At 40.3% G+C, this 23140-nt stretch overlaps 1 protein-coding gene across 1 annotated transcript in view; it reads left to right on the top strand.

The window, feature by feature from the left end:
• tenm1 (teneurin transmembrane protein 1) overlaps window positions 1–23140 on the top strand; it is a 161143-nt gene that overhangs the window by 50502 nt on the left and 87501 nt on the right. Inside the window, 2 exon segments of the mRNA XM_051072179.1 lie at window positions 2414–2657; window positions 8883–9121. Coding sequence (XP_050928136.1) covers window positions 2414–2657; window positions 8883–9121 — 483 coding nt within the window.

Raw genomic sequence — 23140 nt, 5'->3', positions numbered from 1 at the left:
CACCACTTTAAAGCTCCTGGTGCATTACAATGACACACAGTGCTGTAGTGCTCCAAAAATGTTCTGTCAGTTTTCCCTAAGCGCGTAATTTTTAATACTCAGAGGTGGTTCAGACAAAAATAACTTCCGTTCTCCACATCCATTAGTTTAGACTAAACAGCACCTCCAGGTGATGACACAAATACATTTCCTGTCATTTTACCAGGTTTCATATGGAGTCCATTGCAGTCATTAGCTGTTGGAATATTCTAGTGATTCAGTGAGGTGATAACAAGTATATGGTACAATACAATATTAAATAGTCTCTTGGGAGAAAACCAGTTTTTCAGGTTCTAGCAGAGTAGTGCCTATTGTAGATGTGAGTGTAAAACTATGACACATCCACTGGTTAAGTACATTCTCAAACTACAAGTTGACACACTCTTTCAGCTGTTGTTATTCAACAGAAACATGGTAAGCATGCTAAAAATATCAAATTTTATGTGTGAGTGTGAAATGTGCATCATCGCAGATGGCCCAGAGCAATAAACAACAATGGAGGGAGGACGACGTTTGGTTAGAGCCCCCCTGCATGTTTCAGTGAGACCATGAAATAAATATGTGATGTGAGTAATGGTGCGTCATGACTAATGAAGAGATCATTTCATTGTGTCAGTATGCAGACAATGGAGACAAATATTTTATTACATGCTTTGGAAATGTGGCAAAGGCAATTCAGCCATTTTGGGAGATCAATAAGCAGAAATGCGTTTTGGAAGATGAAAAACTTGTCACTTGTTCAAAGAGCGTTTTGACAGCATTTGCACAGTAATTCTGGAAATTCTAATGCAGATATATACACACAAAGACAAGCGGAGGAAACATTGTCATAACTGCTACTGTAACCAGGTTCAAAATGCCATTTCAGCCGGACAGATGGCATCATGGAAATATTACTGAGGAAATGTTTATAGACCATTTACAGGGCTGCTCCTGTCCTCCCAGAACATTCCTGCAACACTGCTACAATATACATCTTGTAAATGTGAAATTCCAACAACTTAGGGTCATAAAACCTGATGTGCTATGTGGTCTGTCAAAGAACATTGTACTTAGTGGTGCATATGACACAGCATATTGCTTTACATGTCTGCGAAAAGGCACCAATAATTTGGTCTGTAGAGATCAAAGTAGCAATATAATGTCAGTGCATGTGTTTAGTATTATGGAAATGCTGGTGATAAAAGGTCCCGTAACTGTTTCCCAGCAATATTTGGAAAAGGTGTTGCCTCAATTTTCAGCATAATGGTAGCTGAAGTGCAGATTCCAGTAACATGCAGGTTTTTATGCTAGTAATCAAAACTGAAGAAAACTGAAAGAAGATTATTTAATTCTTTACTTCTCTCAGTTTTTATCTGACAAGAAATCATAAAATCTGTTCTCTGGTGTTTGTCTGTGTAATACTTAACACTTGAGTAGGGGAGATTGTGGTAATCTCCCAGGTGGGCTACATTTCCAAATACTAAATTATTGCTGACATTTTGGCAGCTAATAGAGTTGAGGGCCAATAGTTTCTGTCTACCAGATTCTGGAGTCCTTACTCCCTTACAATGGGTTTGAGGCTAATGTTACATTCATTGTCAATACGGCTGGACAGAGTTGGTCTTCTGGGATGTGGGATTTGCCGTGCTTGTAGAACCGTGCAGCAGCCATATGGCATGAGCTGTCCCCCTAAACACTGATAACTAATGTCCTGAGATGCTTGATGTACACTCAGGTGCATGCATGCATGGAAATACATGCAAACTGGCTTCATCTGCAACCACATACACACAGACACACACACGCACATTAGGCAAACATATGCACGCACATTGCATTTGGCAAAACTTTAATTAGCCTATGCTCAGTTTTAGAGGACAGACTGAAAAGCGAGAGAAAGCAGCAGGAGGGGAGAGATGAGGAGCGGGAGAGTTATAGCGAAAGAGAATGATAAATGATGGATTGAGAAAGAGCTCCAGCTAGACCCCGAGGTTACCAGTGTGAGGGAGTTGCAGCTGGCTAGCTCATTCCGTCGAGCTACAGATCTCATAATAAACATCACATGGGTAGTTTGGGCTGGCGGGTGCAGATTAAGCCAGAGCTGTTAGCTCTTTAAAGACTGCTCAATGTTGCAGCCAGCCAAGAACCTATTTATAAGGCAGCTGGAAGTGTATCAAAGCAGGTAGGAAGGGAAGACTGTGGACAGGGACAGTTTTCAAGCTGATTTATGCTCCTCAATCAGTGTAATAACAATAAACTGTCAACTAACACGCCACTTTTATTTGTAATTTATGGTACTGCGCTCCTAATAAACCTATGTTTATTTCTCCCCTGTCCTCCCTCCCTCCCTCCTTCCTCCTCCTCTGCTTTTTCTCTTTTTGTCTCTGCGCAGAGCTGCCCAGCAGTCCAGGTGGTCAGTTCACTTTTCGCCCACTGCCCCCGCCTCCCCCGCCGCCCCATGCCTGCACTTGTGCCCGCCCGGCGCCCTACACCCAAGTCAGCCTGCAGAGGAAAACCATGCCGACGCGGTGCCAGGCCAGTCAGGGCGGCCAGGGGGCAGACACCAGCTCGAGCACAGACCAGGCACAGCTTCACAACAGCTGGGTGCTCAACAGCAACATTCCCCTAGAGACCAGGTAAGAGAATGCAACAAATCAAAAAGTCCCTCTTAATGCACCCTTAAAGCTTATTTTTAGCATGCTGTTTTTATTTATTTATTTCTTTAAAAAACAAGTGAACAGAAAGAGGTAAGATGATTTAAAGAATTTGGAGCAAATGGAGGGCGGTGTTCCAAAATGCTTTCAGTCCAGAACGACAGATGTGTCATTTTGCAATGAAACTCTTGAAATGAAAATATCTTCCAGGCAAACCACTCTACTTCAACATAATGTCACTTGATTAGAGACAGTTCTTTAATCTCACAAATGAGGATCATTAGATTAGAGCCGATTCTTTCATCAGGACTCTGGAGTTGGCAGACTTTCACAATTTCTTCAGAGAAATGATTAAGAATGAATGTTGGACTAAAGGATTTGTTAGGATGGACATGTTTTGCACGTGTAGTGAGCAGTAAGTGGAACACCACACAGGACTCTGGGGTATTATTACAGGACTCTGCTCACCATCAAAGTCATAATGAATCTCTCAGGTTTTCTTTATTTTTTGGGTTCTTTTCATTTTCCAAGCCCCCCCACAACAGACAGATTTACCAGGGGACCTGTATCTGATACTACCCCAAAATAAAAGTAAAATTCAGTATCCAGTAAAAATCCTCTTTTCAGGAATACATTGTGATTCCATTTCCAATTGTAGCCAAGAAAATGTTTCCAAATGCCTGGAGATGAACCGCTGGAATTTCGTCCCATCAAACAGAATTAAGCATATCCTCGCTGCATAAGTAATAATTGATCAGAGAATTATTTAGGAGATCCTCATTTGTGAGGCTGCTTTCGAGAAGAAGCAGCAAGGTGCAAAAAGAATATGTTTGCATGTTTAATGAGAGCGCGGTGAGGCAGCTGAATTCTGGTATTATGAGTGAGGATGAGATTGGCAGGCTGCCACGCCAGAAGAAGAGGTTTTAATAAGTTATGCATTAGGCCATAATTAGATCTTACCTCATTTAAAGGGAAGGAAGAATAAAATTAGATTCAGTGACAATTTAAATTAATCATTGGGCAGACATGAGTATCAATGTAAAAGACTCGTCAGAAGTGCATTGTAATTACATTACTTATCTGTGTGTGTGCTTTAAATGAAAATCCACCATAAACAAAATTTATGCTTTGCTTTTTTTTTTTCTTTTTTTGAATTGTTCAAATAATATTTGCTGAACATAAAGAACTCTCCCCCAAAGAGAGATGTGATTATAAAACACAATTTCCGCAGCGGACTCAGTATATTGGATGGTGGCTTTTTTTGTAATATATTTTTGCATTTGGGGCTTTATAGTCAAATAAGTTTCATTTGATAGCGTGCTATTAGTTCTGAACCATAAAATGTAATCATATTCATAGTCAATAGAATAGTGTCCCTTCATAACATAATTCAGATATTATTGGCTCTTTTCTATCTGGCTTTTGGTGGGAAGACAAAAAAAAAATGACTGAGTCTTCACTGCTTAACAGTTTTGGCTTGGATTTAATATTCAAGCCCTGTCTTCTCTCTCTTCTTTCATATTCTGAGATATACTAATAATATAATGATTTTATATTTTTTGACTCTTACCCTGATATCAGCTCAATCTCAGGCATGAGATTAAAGATTTATCAAGTATTTACAAACTTGACATGGGGGCTCATGCCGCTGGAATTATAAGTGATGCTATGACCTTATTAATCAAAATGGCAGAAAAAGGGATAATGTCTCTTGTTGTCAAGTACACTTCCATTTTCCCTGATGCGTATTTGATGAATCTGTATTGAAATATATTGACGTTGCGTCAGCCAAGATTAAGATTGTTTGAAGTATGCATAGATTTCCTATTCGGCTGCATATCCGTTATGTTTCTGGAGAGGGCAGCTTGTGTAAGTGGAAGGATGCAGATATGGATATTCAATATATCTGACTGAATCTCACACTGGGTGTGTTAAGAAGCATAACAAATGTTGTGACTGTAATAAATTGACTGGTGCCCTACGTCCTCCTCTTCCTCTTATCGCTAAGAAATAAGACTACTTGAGTCATACAGTGTGTGTGTGCAGCTACACACCGAAATCAACTTCTATACACATGCGCAAAACCATATATCTGTATGTACCTGCGCACACAGGCCTCCACCCACGCACCCACACAGTCATTCGCACATTTCCAGGTAGAGACAGCCCTTGGGCCGCAGACTCCAACCTCCTGGAGAGCGGGAACTCTCATTTTCTTCCTGTCTCGGGGGAAATCTGCCCTCTGATATGAATTCAGAGCTTCCTGGGCGTCGCCCCTGGATATTGTCTGAGAAGATCAAAGGCAGGGAGCCAGGAAGAACACTGAAGAATTTTTAAAAGCGCCACACAAGAAGAATAGAGTTGCACATGCGTTGACAAATGCAATTTCTTCAGCTGGATTCAGATCCCTTTTGCTATAATCTACCTTCAGCAGAGCAATAAAAGCACCGCTGTGGACCCGACCTGTGTACTGGCCTCAAAAATGTGAAAATGCGCACCTGTATTTGACATCTCTTTGTGTATGCTTGTCTTGTGTGGGCATCTCTGAGCCGAGCTATGTTTCTCTATGTGTGTGTGTGTGTTTGTCCTAAGTTTATCTCTGGCCTTTCAGAGTTGAACTACCATTGACCCTTAGGTGTGTGTGGTTGCTCCATGTGCAGCCTCCTGTGTCCCCCATCTGACTCACAGCCTTCAGCAGACGCTGGATGGGTGGGAGGAGGGGTGGGGGGGGCAGACAGTGAAGGATGGATGTCATCTGTCTCAGCCATAGGGGCACGTTTTAGGCACACAAAAAGAGAGAAAAGTACAGATTGAAGCAGAGTGACGATGACTGGCAAAATGAAAAAGGAGAATTTAAGTGAATAAGGAACAGATAGACAGACGTGTCAGTAACAAATAATATCCATCATACCCCAAATTAATGAGTCAATTAATGAGTCTGAAAAAAGAAAAAGATGTATTAAAAAGCCCTGTCAGTGGGGTGACATCTTTCAAATGCACTGAAACTGTCCCCCTTGTTCTGTTTTTTTGCCTGTTTTTATTTTATTCTATTTATTTTTCCTAATTTTTGTGTTTTTCAGTATTACTCTAATGCATGTTTTGCCTCATGTGAAGTACTTTGAATTGCCTCTGTGTTTGAAAAGCCCTAAAGAAATAAACCAATAGCTAATAATTTCTCCAGTTTTCCTATGCAAATCTTCTTGTTTAACACATTTCCATGTAATTTGCATGACACAAATGCTATGATCTGCTTTATTCTGTCATGCATCATGACACCCAGACTCATTTCCACAAAATTCTTGAAGCTCTCGCCCCACTGGCAGATTTTTGCTCTTGTTTTTAAGTACAAACTGTCTTCATGGCTGAATATGAGACTGAGTGACTTGAGAAGATGGATGTGTTTTTGCTGTGTATGAGGGCAAATGGATGAGGTGTAAGGCGGGTGCAGCCTGGTGTCCAGCGACACTGTCAGTCTGCTGTCTGGCCCCGCTTTAATGGCCTGTCCTCTGAGGGCCCTTCAGAGACCACGGTCCTATCTGCAGCCTGTGACCTCACACCTTCCGCTGCACGGACAGAATAACACTCTGGCGAGCTGCATGTCTGCCCCAACATATCGCACTCACAGCTGGTATTAACCCCGGGAGAGCACATAGTAACCGAGGGCAATCATTGCTGTCGGTGAATTCTAGAAGCTTCAAGATATTTTTTTTGTTATGGAAAATACACACACTGCAGAGAGAAAAACAATGACTCATACCTGTTTTTTTTCCTCTGATGTTCTCTCTAGTATACTCACGCTTTGTTTCCCCACACCAGCAGTCTTTGTTCATTTTTTGACGGAAGTCAGTGTGGCCAGAACAGGCTGGAACTGCATATAATTGCCTGCCCAGATCCACTTTTCCAAATTGCATAATTTCCTAGCCCCCATCTTTCTGCTTCCCCAACTGACACCCTCCAACCCTCGCCCTCCATTATCCAAACACAATATAGATGAAATGCTACCTAGATTAATTGCCCTTCAGCTTAGTTTCCTATCATCATCTGCCATCTAATGCGTTCCTTTTCATAATGAAAATGAACCTCATCTTCGTTTAACTAATACAGTCGTATAACTTAAGTAGTTGCTTTGATGAGTTAAAAAAGGAATAGGTAAGTCATTGATCCTTGGCTGCCGGGGCTTTTTCGTTTCTCCTTCTTGTGAGTGCTGCTCTGCATTACAGTAGCTTCCCACAGTGTTGCACCAGAGAGGCATATTGTCAAATTTGGGCTTTCTCTCTGATGAAGAACTGGGGCTGGATATGAGATTATGGTTTAATATTCTGTGACTTATTCTGTATCTGTAGTGTGTTGTGGCTATATTACAGAGCAGTTTGTAGCGTGTGTTTTTGTGGCTGTTTCTATTGTTTAACTTGTTACAGTGCACTAACTGTGAATAATGTCTGCTCACCTCCCAGAATTTATGGTGGAACATAATATAAATTGCAAGTGGAATCACGGCGCTCAGGGACTTTCATAGACTACTTTTCTTCCTTGATTTTAGCTTTCCGGATTAATCTTTGATGATGCATTACTTGCAAGTTAGAGAGACCACTTAAATTAAAAGCACACAAATGCGGCCAAACATGTGGAATATTAAAGGTTTAACTGACTTACATACTTCTAAACTGTACTAAGAGCTTTTACGACAGGTAAGGTTTAGTTGGACTTCGTGCTGTGGTAAATTGGAACAGTATGTCCTGTGTGTGATGTCTGAATTGAGCCAGCCTGTATGCATCACTTAAAAAAATAGCAGGAGAAGGGTCTCTTCTAAAATCCCCCCTCCGTGGAGGCCCTTTAAATGAGTTTCAGTCAGGTGCACTTCAGAGTGAGACTGAATTCCACTGAGTGCAGATTTGCATAAATAGAATCAGAATAAGATACTAGATACCTGCAAAAAGATAATGTCTGTGCTGTGCTAAGCTAATTGGTAAAGCATTGAACCAGTGTCCTAGATAGGCCTGCACAGTAACTGTGATTGTTTCGCGACTTCACACCATAATCTACTTTAGAAAGACACAAGAAGTGGTCCCAGAGGTGGCAGGTAGTTTGTGGGACACAATGTGAAGAGGCTTCCTGCTCATAAGATAAAGACAGCAATTAATTGGCTGTTCTCTAAACAACTCCCCAGAACAGCGACTGTCCAATCATAGCTCAACAAATGTAAATAGGCGCGACAGGTCTGTCAAATTTTTGGATTTCTCCACATGTCAAGCACAAGCAGAATTCAGGGGACTGTATAAGAGCGATACTCAGAATTTGAAGAGTTTGAGGGGTCGTGTCTTTTTTAATTGTCTTTCCAAAACCAAAAAACAAGAAATAAATATCTGTGTCTTTATATCTGCTTGTGAGGTGAGGTGAAATTGTTAGCGTGTATGGCTAACTAGCTTACTACTTACAGTAGCTGTTCCCAAGGCAAAGGATTACATCATTAACTAATAACTATATAATGGTGGGGTTACAGATTTGCCATCATCCACTGCTTAGTATGTCAGAGTTTAGGGTGATTAGCAGCTCTGCATCTCTTTGTATTGGATTTAAGGAAGTTTAGACTCCAGCAACGCCAGCCAGTGTTACTCAAGATAGATTACATTTGCCAAGCACATTGGTTAATCCTCATCTTCAGAGATTTTCCTCAAAAGTGGAAACGTACAGTACTGTTTGAACAAGTGAGCTAAACAACCAAACAGAAAGGAAATAATATTACATTTTTCCTTATAGCACTGCTCAACACAGCAATACCAGAGAAATGCCTTTTTATTTACATGTCCTCTATATGATTCATCAGCAGGTGACTTTTAACTGTAATCTTTCGCTATCATATTATGTATGTAGCCATCAAGTGCCATCAAAGGGCCATCAAAGGGACACCTTTTTACAAGTCTGCTTTTTTTAACTAAGAAAACACTAAGCCAACCAGACAGTGTTTTCAACCAACTCCTGAAGCTAACACTAACAACAGTTATTATTTCAGATATTTCAGAAATCAGAAGCCTGTCTGCTCCTGTCTCAAATCAAGAGCCCTCTGTGTAAAATTTTACTAAGAATTTTAAATGTTAAATCCACCACTGTTATCACTGAAATCTGCATATGTGTTAAAGATTGACAGGTGTATGGTGCTTAGCGAACAGTCAATTCCAGGTTAGAAATTATTTTTTGTTTGTTCCACAGACACTTCCTGTTCAAACAAGGCTCTGGTTCATCAGCTCTCCTGTCGGGGGCAGGGCAGGGTTACCCCCTGACCTCTGGGACAGTGTACTCCCCTCCGCCGCGGCCCCTCCCTCGCAGCAGCGTGACCAGACCACTGTTTACCTTCAACAAGCCTCACCGCTGCTGCAACTGGAAGTGTACGGCCCTGTCTGCGTCACTCCTCACTCTCACCCTGGCCCTGCTGCTCACATACGTCATCGGTGAGTTACAGCGCATATCAGCCATCAGGGAATGCAAGGTCATTGTGTGTGTGGCAGTGCACAAGTTTTTGTTTTGTTTGTTCTGATTTTATTTAAAGGATCAACATTTTCGAAACAGATTGCTAGAGGGGTGAGGAAATTGGAAGGCTCATCAAGAGACTGCCTAATTAATTCAAAAAGGAATCAATAAAAAATACAGAAACAAACTCTTAACAGCAATTTTTACATATAAGGAATGTTGCAGGCATCAAAGGGCAAAATAATAATAATAAAAAAGGAACAAGAAAAACAGAGAGGGAAATCAAGAGGGATAAAAGCAGGACTGCTGAAAATTTTACACCCTTACTTTGAAGCAGTTGGACTTTAAAAGCAGCAGGTAATGTTTTCTAAATGTGAGCCTCAGTGGGATATTCTAAAATTTAAATTAGCTGTCCTGGACCAAAGCACACAACACTGGTAATTATTCTGTGATGAACACACACATTCAATAAGTACTAACTCATTCGCTGTTTTCTCTCTCTTTCTCACACACACGCATTAAACTGCACAGACTCACACATTCACCTTATTACTCTTCCACCTTTATGTTGTTTTTATTATGTTAATCCGGCCCATTTTGTCTTAGCTTATGACTTTATTGTCCCTGCTTTTTTGAATGTTTGTATTTTACTGTATATTTGTTTATTCAATATTTAATGTAGTTGGAATTTCTTTTGTTTTATGGTGAGGTCTTATTACTTAACTTCCTCTTTTTATTTTGTTTTTATCATACCTCTGCAAATTTCATTACTAAGGTTTATTATGATTATTTCTATAACTTTGCCTTTGTTTTCTTGTTTTGCTAATAAACCAAGCTAAACTAACACTGATAAACTTCTACTGCACTACAATTCAGAGGGAAATGTTGTACTTTCAGCAGCACTACATTTATTTAAATGAGAGCTTTACAGATTAGGATTTCACACACAGGACATAGGATGAGCTTATTGAACATAATGCACTGTTACAAATTAAACTGGCTGTACTAACTATAAAGTAGTTAATAATACACACAGACACGTTTTACCATTAGGAGTTCTGTTATTTTTGATACTTTCATACTATTACTTAAGTGACATTTTCAATGCATGGTTATACTTTTAATGGAGTATTTTTGTACTGCACTATTGCTTGAGTAAGCACCATATTCCTGAGCAACTCATGAATGCAGATGAACTCCAACTTTTATGACTGATGCTAACTTGGAAATAATTTGGATCTTTAAAATCAAGAAAGTTTGACTTGCTCTGCAGCCTGGAGGATCATCATCAGAGTTTGTCAAAGTCACATACCAAATTTATTCATCGATCCCCTCCGATTACACCAATTCCCCGCTCATCCTCAACCTTGGCCCGGCCCTCCACCCCAGCGTATCGTCTCCCTTCTGCCGCCCCTAGTGCAGATAACCCAACCCTCCACCCAGCCAGTTCATTTCCCTCCTGTGGTGGTGTTCAAGGTCACGCCGGAGCAGGCGGGGGTTTGCATTAATCACACACACACACACACACACACACACACATCATAGAAAGACATCACACATACACACACACACACACACACACTGGCGAATCCATGCAGATTAATCCCCAGGCTGAACCATGCTATTCCATTAATGTCCCGGCCCCGGTAATTAGTGCATTAGTGAGGAGTGTGAGTGATGACTTGGAGACGACATCACCTTTTAATTGGTGTCATGCTCCACTCCTGCTTGGCAATGATTGATCTACATGTTGACATCACCATGGCAACTGCACAAAGATGTATGGGATGTAAGCATAGATGATATGTTAGCCTGTAAATCAAAGATATTCAAATAGCAAGATTAAAGTGGTCATGGACTTAATGTCTTTGTCTGGGGGGAGAGGTTGAGACACAGGCCACCAGATGATTAGGTTCTCTCATTACATAATGACTCAGTAATTTTAATGAATTAATTAACAGCCACTGACAGGAAGAGAAAAAAACCTATCCCTCAGTAGTATTGCACTTTTTCATCTTCATCAAATAACAGCCACACTGACTTTTGCTGTATGTATTGATTTTGAGTTCGTCCCTCATTAAATCAGGTAATTATTGAAGATTCATTCATATTATCATAAATAATGTAAAAGAAAAGAAAAATAATATATTCCATTTTCAAAATATGATAATGAATTTTACTTTATTCCAAATATAATCAGCTCCTATTGATTATTCTGTTGTGCTTTTGGAGGCTGTTGTTATTTTGTACACTTTATTATTATTATTATTATTATTGTTATTTTTAGTTTAGTTTTTAGTTTTTATTTATTTTTTACATACTGAAAATGTTTCTCAGTACTCACCACATGCTGAAACAATTAGATTACTTGATTTGACAGACAACAAAAAACATTTTAATAGTTAATTAATCATGTGGATGTGTCAGATCGCTTTGGTGTTAGAGCAAGTGCTGTATGAATGTGTGTGTGAATGGGTGAATATAACGCATAGTGTAAAGCACTTTGGGTGGTTGATCCGTCTAGAAAAATGATATATAAGTCCATTTACCAAATATATTTAACTATTTAATGTCATTATCTTGGACTCAAGAAACTGTAATGTAATTTTTCTTACTATTTTCTAACATTTTATTGACCCAATGATTAATGGTATTAAGGGATAGATTAGCAGAAATAGTTGTTAGTTGTCTTACATGTAAGACATCACATTAATAGCCATAACTTTTTGTTATCCTGCAGTATTGCTAAATATAGTGTGTATTGTCTGTCAGTTTTATACTGCAGACACTGTTGACTGAATCAAGACATTTGCAACATTTAAAAAAATATGACATATTCCTTTACAACCGTGCCAAGCTGGAGCCAAACATTTCAGGATGTTGGAGATGCTTCCCCCCTTGGTGAAAATCATCTTAACGCAGCTGTTACATTTGGCTGAATCTTCATATTTTTTCATGATCCTCAGCCAAACTTTGCACTGCCTGCCGCAGTCATCCGCAGTTCAGCATGCAACAGAGCGAGTAACTGATCTCACACGCTAAGTGGAGGCACAGAATGACCGGTGCAGTAATAGCAAGGTCCTTGCAGTGGATGTTGAAGTGTTGATGTAGCTCTTAAAAATTCACTAAACAGATTTGACACTGATGATTTGCAGCAAATCCTCTGATTTTGACCGTTTGGAACCAGCTCTTAATACCCACCTCAAATTACTGCCAGTCCTTAAAGCTCTTTTTTTCAAGTTATGGGACTTGTTTATTAATTTGGGGAAAAGTAAGCCAGCAAATAATGAGGCAATAATATTACGTCTCAAATTAAGGTTTCCAATTAGCACAACAATGGGACGATGCATGATTGCAGAGATAATGCTGTGCCTAAATGATTGCAGCGTATGCCCCCTGTTGTGATTAGCTAAGGCAGTCCTCCTCTCTTTCTTTACTGCCCTCTCTCCCCTCCTCGCATACCCCCTGGTGTTGCAGGGGCTGTGAATAGCTTTGTTAATTTGTTTATCTCCCAATGTACCCCTCCCTCCCGCAGTCGTAGCTTGTTATTAAGCACAACACGGCCATCAGATATGAGGAGCAGGCATTATGATAGCAAACGGGGCATTTAAGGAGAGATAGAGGACAGATTAAGATTGCATCTGTAATCTTAAAGAATATTGCTGCCGACAACACAACCAGCAACTCATTTTCTATTTTAAACCTCATTTAAGTTCTGCCTCTGTTAAAACCTACCTACTATTGCTCTATCATGCTGTCAAAAAAAGCTAATTAGAGTATTTTCAGCATTAATGAATGTCTTGCTGTTTTAAACAGTTACAATCCTCAGTTGTTGAATCAAAAATGAGGAGAGGGTGGGATGTGTCGGTTATGAGAGATAATCATCTCTATGGCAACAGGGAGAAGCTTCTGATGCAAGTGAAATGAGCAAGTCAGCAGCACCCCGCAATCAAATAATCACCTCCAAATCACATTTCAGTCACTTGTGCACACACACAGACACAGACAGCACACACTTTAAGCCAAGATCTTCTTTATAGTTCTGTTGTGCAGTACGCAATGCTTTAGGGGACCTGGTGGTTCCATAAAGAGCCAAATGACTCGTTAGAGGCTTTAAGTTCATTACTTTCACACTTTTTCTGTCAGTAAATCCACTTTCACAGTTCACAATTCAAAGCGTCTGCTTTAAAAGATAGCCAATAATCATAGGGGTCAAACTCTGTACAGTCAACAACTGAGTTAAAAACAACAACAACAAAAAACAGTAATGTGCTTGTGTGTTTATTAGAGTTTCAATTAATGATTACTTCGATTATCAATAAATCAGCAGATTATTTCCTTGATTTGGTTTCCTAGAGCTGAGGGTGATGCTTTCAAATGCCTTGTTTTGTCCAACAAACAGTCCTGAACCCAGAGATATTCAGTTCACAAGAATATAAGACAAAACAGCAGACCTGATTTTGCATGCTGGAACCAGAAAATGTTAAGCAATTTTACTTTCAGAATTACACATATGATTAATCATCAATATAGCTGCATTTATTTTATGTCAACCTGCTTAATTGACTAATTGTTTCAGTTCTTATTTTTTGTAAGTGTTGGCTACAGCAGTGCTGATATCATTTATTAATTAACTGAAGTTGACAAAAAATTAATTGACAATAATTTTGATCAATTAATCAAGTGAGTCATTTATCAGGCAAAAAAGTGAAATTTTCTGCTTTCCGATTCCTCAGTTTGATCAGTTTCTGTTTTATATCATTGTAAATTGAACGACGTTTGGTTGTGGACTGTTGGTTGGACATAACAAGCAATTTGAAAATGTCACCTTGGGCTCAATTAATCCACAAAATAATCTTCAGAGCAGTCAGTCCATTATGAATAGAATAATAATAAGAGTTGTAGCCCTATAGTTACCAAATTTTAAACTGCAGCTGGTGGCTTGAACTGAATTAGAGTTCCTTCAGTAAGTAGCTCCCTCTTGATCTGGATTTCTCCTCCAAATGTCCTAGAAGGCCTCGTCTGTCTCAAAGCGCCAAGCTGATTACAGCTTATCATGAATTAAGTGCTTGTTCTATTCTATGTTGTTGACCACCCAGGCTACAAGTCGAAAAAGTACAACTGGAAACTGAGGAGCACATTATGCATACCATATACCAAGAGGACATTTACTCTGACATAAATGTATATTTAACAACATGTCATAAGTCATTAATGTTTTGTACTGGTGTTCAAATTGTAAGGATCTGTGGAGACTCTGAAGCATCAATATTAATGAGGAATCAGACCTTCATTTCCAGACACAGGAACAATGAACATGTTACACAAAGAACACATTAAGTCTTGTCTATTTCTGTGCTCATATAGACACTACAACATGCAGACAGACAGGTAAAAACTGGAATGCTGAAGCTAAAGCAGCAAAGCTAGTATTAGCAGATAATATCAAACAAGCTGTAGACTGCTGTTGTATCATTTCTCTGAGTGTTAAAATGAGTGACCATGGTTGGCACACTTTTGGAAACATAATAATTTTTTACTCTTTCAGCTGCTGCATCTGTTATCACATTCTGACAGTAACAGAAGAGGTTAGGGTGTAAACTCTAGTGTTGCCATGTTTACTACAGCCTGCTGTCAGTATTGCTGTGCTGATGTGAGCCAAACAGAGTGTACCTATTGGTTATTGACAGTGATGGATTATAAATCATATCATCCATCATTAACGACATTGTGAGTATGACCAAAAAAAAAAAAAAAAAGATAATAATATCTAACGGGTGGCTGCTCGTTTGATGTGAAAAAGACTTTAAATGACTATGAGGAAAAGTCTTTCCTTAATCTCAATTTTTCAGGTACAAGACGATATATGTGTAATAGTTTTGTTTGCGCCACGGTTTTAAGTTTATAAGTAATTAACATAAAATAGGAAGCAGACTGAATTAGGAAGAAAAAAAAAAAACAAAACAAAAAAAAAAAACGGCTGCTTTTTTTCTCCCTGAACCACCCCTTAGTTAGGTTGCAAATGGTTCAACCCACACCTGCAACAATTAAGGTTTGACGTGACCAAATTTAACGTGCGTATTTAGCTAAGTGCGTCGGTGTTGCAGGTCAGTGACATTGTTGAAGTTAGCTAGTTAGCAGGGAAGCGTAGGAGAGAAAAGACAGACACAAAGAAAAGGAGAGAGAGTCATTTTTCCGTCAGAGGAAAGGTTGGTTGCTTGCTACACATTATAGTGATATTTTAGTCTGAGGTGCTGATACTTCACAGTATTGTGTGTTTTGTTGACTGAGCAAATCTGTTCGAGATTTGTTCTTTATTGACCCCCAGACAAGAAGCTCAAGAACCAATTTTAGAGGCACAAAAGGGGAAAAACAAATTAAACAATTTGCTTTTAATTACTTGTAAATGTAGCTAAGAAAGCGCTTCAAGCTTTAGAGTGTGTGCGAGAGAAAGGAACTATTGTGAGCACTTGGTTGTTCATCACACATATGCAGCTCATTTATGTTTCAGACATACTGTACTACTGGTCGGTTGATTGAACCTGCTCTCAACTTGCATAACCAGCAGCTGTTATGTGAGCTGGAGAGCTGTAGCTGATGAAAGTGCCTGAAGAAAGTAGCTGATGCCTGCTCAAAAAGTTGCTAGATTTGTTGCTAAAACTCGTTTTTTAAATAAAAGCGCTAAGGGGCTCTGAAAAGTTGCCAAATCAAGTGACACAATTGTTAAGTTGTGTCACTGGAGAGGGGAGCGGAGGAGTGAAGAGTTGAGGGAGGATATAGGCTGAGCAGTATATATTCTTAGAAAAAGTGATTAAGTTATCAGATGCTGTGACATGTAGACTGTGAAAAATTTATATATTACTAGAATTATAGCTGTAAAGGAATTGGCTTGGTGACTCAGCTCATATACTCAGACTATGCAACATATATCAGATTTAATAGTTTTTTTTCCTGCAGACAACACTGTAAGAAGTCACCACAGACTCATGGTAATTGTCACAGCACTCACTTACCGAGGCGATCAGAAAATAGTATTTCTGGCTGGCACAACCTTTGGTGGACATCTTGGACCGAGACACACAGTGGAACTTTGGTGAGGCAAAAGACAAAATGACCTACCTTGGTCTCAGGCTGGTAAATCAGTGCTCCAAGCTCTCATCATTTATCACTGCCTAATAGCAAACACAGCAAACAAACAGGAATTTGAACTAAGAAACTTTCTTTTGTATGAAGCACAGAAAGTATGAAAAATTTTCGAAGCCAAGGCCAATCCCTCTTACCCACAGCCAATTAGGACTGATAGTACTATAATTACCATGAAAGTTGCAACCTGTTCACATTAAGAAATTCATTATTTGATCCAAATTTTATTTTAAAAAATGTAACTTGTCACAAATTTCTTCAGTTATAAAGGAAAAAAAATGAACAAGTAATACAGTTACATCAGAAATATAAATACAATAAAGACAATATAATTTCCATATAAGTAAGTTTCCAACTCAGTTGCTGTTTGCAAAGTAATTAAGGAAACTGAAAGACAGTGAAAAATGCCTTGGCCTAATTTTCTAGTGTACTGATGTAAAGGACAAAGAAGAAAGACTTTGAACAAATCCATGTGGAAGCAAAGACATGCCCCCAAAATAAAAAGATAGTCCAAGTCCAAATTGGGAAAAAAAGCTCAAATGTGCTGATTCATTCTGCTGAGGATCTGCTGCTTTTATTCACCCTGAACTGTGCCCCATATGCAATCAGACAGCACAATCTGCAGGCCATTGCGCAGCATATTGTATTGTGCTTTGAGAAGGTTGTTCTGAGTGGGCTAAAAAATGCTTTAAAAAGTTTAAAATGTTGAGTCACATCAGCTCCTGAAGCTATAGGTAGGTGGTATAGAGCACAAGTGCAGACAAAATGAGGAATGCAAAACAGTCAGCACTTAGTGATGATAAATATGATGTCTGTGATGATGTTGTGTGGATTGCGGTGTACTCATTAGCAAATTGCGAGGTTGTACAGCAATGATAACCTCAGTGAAGTGAAGAGTCAGAGTGGTGGGGATTGCAGTCTGCTTTGATAGCAGGTGGTGGGCAGGAGGCCAGAGATTGTGTACAGAGGTAAAGTCAGAGGGTCGACTGGGTCCAGTGACGACTGTCTAGATGAAGCTGTTGAGCTGCTGAGTCGGCCCGGTTCTAATGAAATGTTACCTCCTCCCAAAGGGAAGTTTCTGAACAGGTGGTCGTCTGTTTGTCTGGGATCAGCTGCGATCCTCTTCATTGTGCAGCTCTGTCAAGGAGGGCAACTGGCAACCAATTATCTACTCAGCAATGCTGAGTGGGTAAGATTGGCTGCTACAACTTGTTTCCAGTAGGTCCTGGGAACTTGAAGCTTTTCTGTTACAAGCGTTCTGGCTCAACACAGTTCAGCTGGACACAAAAACACTGTCACACATGGTGACTCAATCACAGTACAGCAGTGCTGCTGTATTTTGTGCTGTGTACTTTACTATCTTTGTTTCAACAGATGTTTTTAATCTGTTGTGTAATCGGGCCTTCACCTTTGAGTCATTATGTGTGTCTGAATTTGTGCATATGTCTGTGTTTAAAGGTGTGTGCGTTTATATGCTAACGGCTCATTATTTTCAGCAATTTGTCAAACAAAAAAGATAAAAAATAATATGCTAATGTTATATGTTTCATCAGTTTTTAAAAGTCAATAATACAAATACTGGGTTTATAAAAAAAACATTTGCATTCTCTGTTTTAACCATTTATTTGTCTTTTTTTAGAGTGACTCAACTAGCAGTATATTTGTGTTTCTTTCACCATGTTTCTCTTTGTTTCCTGTTAATGGAAGCATTTTGTGAGCTTGTTTATTGTAAACTGTGGAGTTCACTGGTCTTGCAGCATGAAAACAGAAATTCAAGGTGAAAATTGATTTTAACTGTTCTGCTCCTTCACACCCCCCCCCCCCTTTTCCCGTTTTTTTGGGAAACTGGTAAAAAATTGGTTAAAAAAACAGCCTTACATACTTGTGCACTTGAGTCTTTTAGTGTATGTGTGTGTAAGGTTGTGTATGACTTTGTGATTGAGATGGTGTGTGTGTGTGTGTGTGTGTGTGTCCTCCTCACCCCAGCTTCTTTCAGCCAGCTGCTTCATGCCTCATTGGGGTCTGTATTGATTGGTCCAGTTTCTCTTTGTTTTCAGTCCTCTATTTTGGTCGTCTGATGCAGCTCTAAGAAACCCGCTGGCCTTTGCTAAAACTGCCCTAACAGCTACAGAAGCCTGTGGTAAAATTGCTTTAAATGGCGAGACAGACTGTGGTTAGAAAGCTTTGAATGGTGAGAGAGCCCTTTTGGTAAAATGTCTTCAGAAGGTCAGAGAGGCTGCAATAAAATAGCCTCAATAGCTCCAATAGTTCACTGTGCAAGTACGTGCGCATTGGAGTATACTGTAACTCACATTCACACACTCTCACATACACACACATTCATTCACACACCCACGCACCAACACACACACAAGCATGCTGGGATTGAGCTGTACGCGACTGTGAGCGGCAGTTGTGAGTCGCTGTTCGTCTGCAGTGTTTTAGCTCTCAGTGGTGGTAGATGGTGGCTGCCGGAGGGGAATCTAACATGGCGCCGATCCCCTGCTCATTTAACACTATTCTGTCTGTTGTAACATGACTCAGCTTTCAGAAAGGGACCGGATCAGTAAGGCAGTGAGTGGGATATAGACAGAGAGTGGGGTACTCTGACAGAAAGAGAGAGGGGGCGTGATTAGAAATGAAAGAACAACAGAGAAATGCGTGAAAGCAGAAAGCTGAGATCTGTTGGACTTGGTGTACTGTCTCCACCGTGACTAACCAGATGACAGTGACAGCGAGTTTGACTGGTAAATATACACCAGGATACACAGCAAATCTCATCATTCAAGACATGAGAAACGTGTCACCACCTCCGCTCTTCCTTTATCCCTCTTTCCGTCATTTTATCCCGTTATCCATACAGGACTTCCCATCCCAGATTAGCAAGGTCACACTGATGATGAGTCCTGAGGTTTATACCAGTCAAGAAACTGCTGCACGAGGCAGCACTGCTGCTCACACACACTCTTGCACAAGCAAATGTCAGCAGACACACACTCATCCACGCAAACATACACACTTAAACAGTCATGACAGTGGTATTAGTAGCTTTCAAGGGGTTGGTGGAGAGGAGTAAGAAAAACACTTTAGCACCTCTTGTCTGTCAGAGTGGAGCAAGGGCCGACAGGCGAAAAAGGCGGGAGGGCAGGGGGACCCTCAGGCTCTCAGTCTCTACTCTAACGTTGACTTAGACACAGATTTGTTTTATTGGCTCTGAAGTCCCTCTCCTTCACTCTCCTTCACACTTGTTTTCCCCATTTGTCTCTCCTTCTTTCTTACTCCCCTCTCTCCCTCTTCCCCTGTCTTTTATCTCCCCTGCCCTTCTTTCTCTCTCTGCCTTTCTTTCTCCCATCCCTCAGAAGTTGTGGCTTAGCTAGAGGCTGACACAGCCATGCAGAACTTGGATGAGCAATTGCTTTTACTGTACATGCTAAACTACACACTAAATCGAATGACTGATGCTCTTGAAAGTGTTTGCTGCTGGGCAAAGCCAGCTGTAGTCTTTGGTTGTCAGACGGAATATAGTTGGCGGTTAGCTATGTGTATGAGCAAAAAAGAACTTGGCAATCAGGCCTGGGTGTGTTTCCGCTTGTGCAAGAGTATTGATAAATCATTTTTAACTGACTGCACTGCTACCTTGGCTATAATGGTTATCGATAAGACAGTATATTCACAGTCAATCTCACCCATTGTGTCCAGCAGCCCAGCTTAGGACCGTTACAAACATGTAGTGTAACACAGGCATTAAACATGAACACACACACACACACACACACACACACACACACACAATATTTTCTTTCTCTATCTCCTACTTTTTCTCCCACCACAAGTGTGAAATCTAATCATCACTGGAGCCCACAATCATTTCTATCTAATCTGGAGACACACACATGCCTGACAACAACAATGGCAACAACTGCAGCAGCAACAGCAAGCTAGCATTATCTCTACGTCTACCAGCTCAAATAGCTTGCTTTTAAAAGCTGGCTGTTTGGAAAGAGTGGTGGAGAGAATTTAGTGGCTCAAGGTTGCCATTTTTTACTATCACAATGAAGATATGTTATTCATTCAGCTTTGCATTCCAGCTGTTAACGTACACCAGCTGCAGAGGAGCAGTTGTTATCTCAGCAGCCTTACTAACTTAATTCACAAATTTCCACCAGCTCGGGCTCTTCTCTTCTCTTATTTCTCTCCATGGTAGTTAAAGTAAACCTGAAAAAGCCACATCAAGCACCTCTTTTCTCTCACTACTGAACTGTCTCAGTCTCTCCACCCAGCGCTGTTCTCTTCAGCCTGCCACATACTCCACGTACATCTCAGTGGGGTAGCCGACAGTGAGGGGACAGTACAGCACCCCCTCACAGCAGTGCCGTCCTATTACCTCTGGCAGTCATCTCACTGTCACACTGATCAATGGTTCATGTGTGCGAGGGCCTTGGCCTGTTAGCTTGCTGCTCTGCTGCTCGCTGTCGCCACTGTGCTGCTGCTGCCGCCGCTGCCGTTATAATGACTGGGCTCACTCGGAGTCTCTCTCTAATGTATGACGGTTATGTTCTTTTTTTTGAGAGAGAGTGAGAGAGAGATGGACACTAAGCGAGAGATGGATAGACAGACAGGGGAAAAAGAGAGTGAGAGTGAAGGTTCATGCTGAGCACATGCTGCTCGCATAACTGACTGCATGCTGTGTCAAAGAGTGTGTCTGTGTGAGTGTGTATGTATTTTATGTGTCTACATCTACCATAAAAAATGTATCAAATCCTGTAACCAGTAGAGTTAAGAAATGTGGGGGAACCAGTGATTCTAGAGGCATTCTTTTACTACTGTACTTTCTCATTTAAGATGTTTCTGTTTATAATGTTAACATAGAAGGTCCTTCTCCTCTAGTTTCCTGTTTGTTTCTATATAATTACATAACCAAGAAAGATAAAAGTCTAAAATGAAAAAAAACAAAAACACAAAAACACTCAAGTTATGCCACCACCATCGGTTTTAGTTATTTCAACTTTGATTCTGAGAAATCATGCTATTTCCATCATTTTGGTTATAGCAGATGGCTCTAAATACTAAAACACCCATGAGCCTCAGCTACCATTGCCATGGGGAAAAAGAAGCCTGTCAGTGGTGTGAATCGGAGCTGTAGCAAATTCAGAACACTTTGGTGTTGCAATTGGGAACAAAATACTGTGCTATAGTTGCCAAACTCATCTACATTTAACCCTGTATGTGACAGTTAATTCATTTGAAGGGTTGAATACATGATTTCTTGGAGTAAATGATTGATACCACTCTCGGGTCACTTAAGAGGTGACAGCAATTTGTTTGGCAGTTTGGTGCGACAATGAAGCAAAATTTAAAAATGTACTGGTAAAGGCCCTAAAGGGGCACCTGCATTTTTACCGAATCTTGTTACCTTGTATTATAGAGGGACTCTGTGTCAAAATTTGTTTTAATTAGTTTTGAATCAAATTACCACAACCTGACACACAGCAAATACGGGCCAAGATAGTATTCCAGTGTAGAAATACTGGTTAGTTACTGGGAGCCTGGCCAAAATATTAATATGCCTGTATGACATCAACAGGCACCGCCATCAAATTTTTGCCCCCACACTTCGCTGTGGGTTAATCCAGCCTTGCCTGGGATTTGTAACTAACTTATCTAATTATAATTTTATATACACAAGCTTACATGTTTGATCTTTTATCAAACCAGATACAAAGTATACTAAGACAGCTGCTCATTTGACAAAACAAACTCAAGGTCCACTCACAATTATTTTCTGGAGGTTATAACAACAACATATTTTATAACAGCAACATATCTCTATGACAACTGAGCAAACTCCATCTGTCCATCAGAAAAAGGCTAGTAAGTGGACCTTGAGTCTAGATTATTTTGTCAAACAATGTCTTCAAGGTCAAGAATGAACCTTCAACAGTTTCACAGCTTGTGTACTGATTGAAGCAGAAGAGTCTCATGTCCATCCAAGCTTTGGAACTGCTCCAACTGCCAGTCACCTGCAGCAAATGAATGGGACTGAAGAATCCTAGACGAGACCCTCTTAAAGTGTACATCCAAATATAAACCTAAATTAAAGTCCTTGTCCTGTGCTTCCCTGTGGCCCCAAAAGTAGTTTTTAAATACTCAGAATTAGCATGCTCAAGTGAACGACAACAAACATGTCCTCACTAGTCTTAAGATTACTGTGAGTGCATCAGGTCCTCAAAAGTACAAGAGCATACATGCAAACTCGCACTCTCCATCACCATCCTCTCCTCATCACGTTCCCCAGGTCCTTATCCATCCCCGCTTCAGTGTGCATCAGAGTATGTGTGTGTGCTCTATGACTCTAGATGCTAAGTGTTCTAGCAAAAGGTCAACAGCCATAAAACGAGAGATAGAGGAGAGAGAGAGAAGCTGATGAGCAGGGGCAGGAGGAATAGGGTCTGAGGGGCTTTTGAGGAGGGATGGAATGGTGAAGAGGAGAAGATAGGAGAGCCTGTGAGGACTGTCACTGCAGAGTCATTACTGGAGTGGGTAACACTTGGCTAACAGAGGTGTTCGTGGGGGGTGGGGGGTAGTACAAGGAGAGAAAGAAAAGCAATTCAGATGAGAGGAAGTGAGGGGAGAATGTAGCATGAGAGACTGAATGGTGAAAATGCTAAATGTATCAGTTTGGGAATAACTTGTCATCCCTCACTGAGCACTCTTACAGGCTAATTTATGAAACTATGATAGGTTGTTCCACTCTACTGCGTAATATAATGCTGTACAAACAGTGATGATGCATACAAACCTACATTTGTAGGTGCAACACTATATTTCATGTTTAATTCTAACAGAAGAGATGTTTG

Source organism: Lates calcarifer, linkage group LG8 (assembly GCF_001640805.2).
Source record: "Lates calcarifer isolate ASB-BC8 linkage group LG8, TLL_Latcal_v3, whole genome shotgun sequence".
Taxonomy (NCBI): Eukaryota; Metazoa; Chordata; class Actinopteri; family Centropomidae; genus Lates; species Lates calcarifer.
This window is presented reverse-complemented; position numbering and strand designations above follow the sequence as displayed.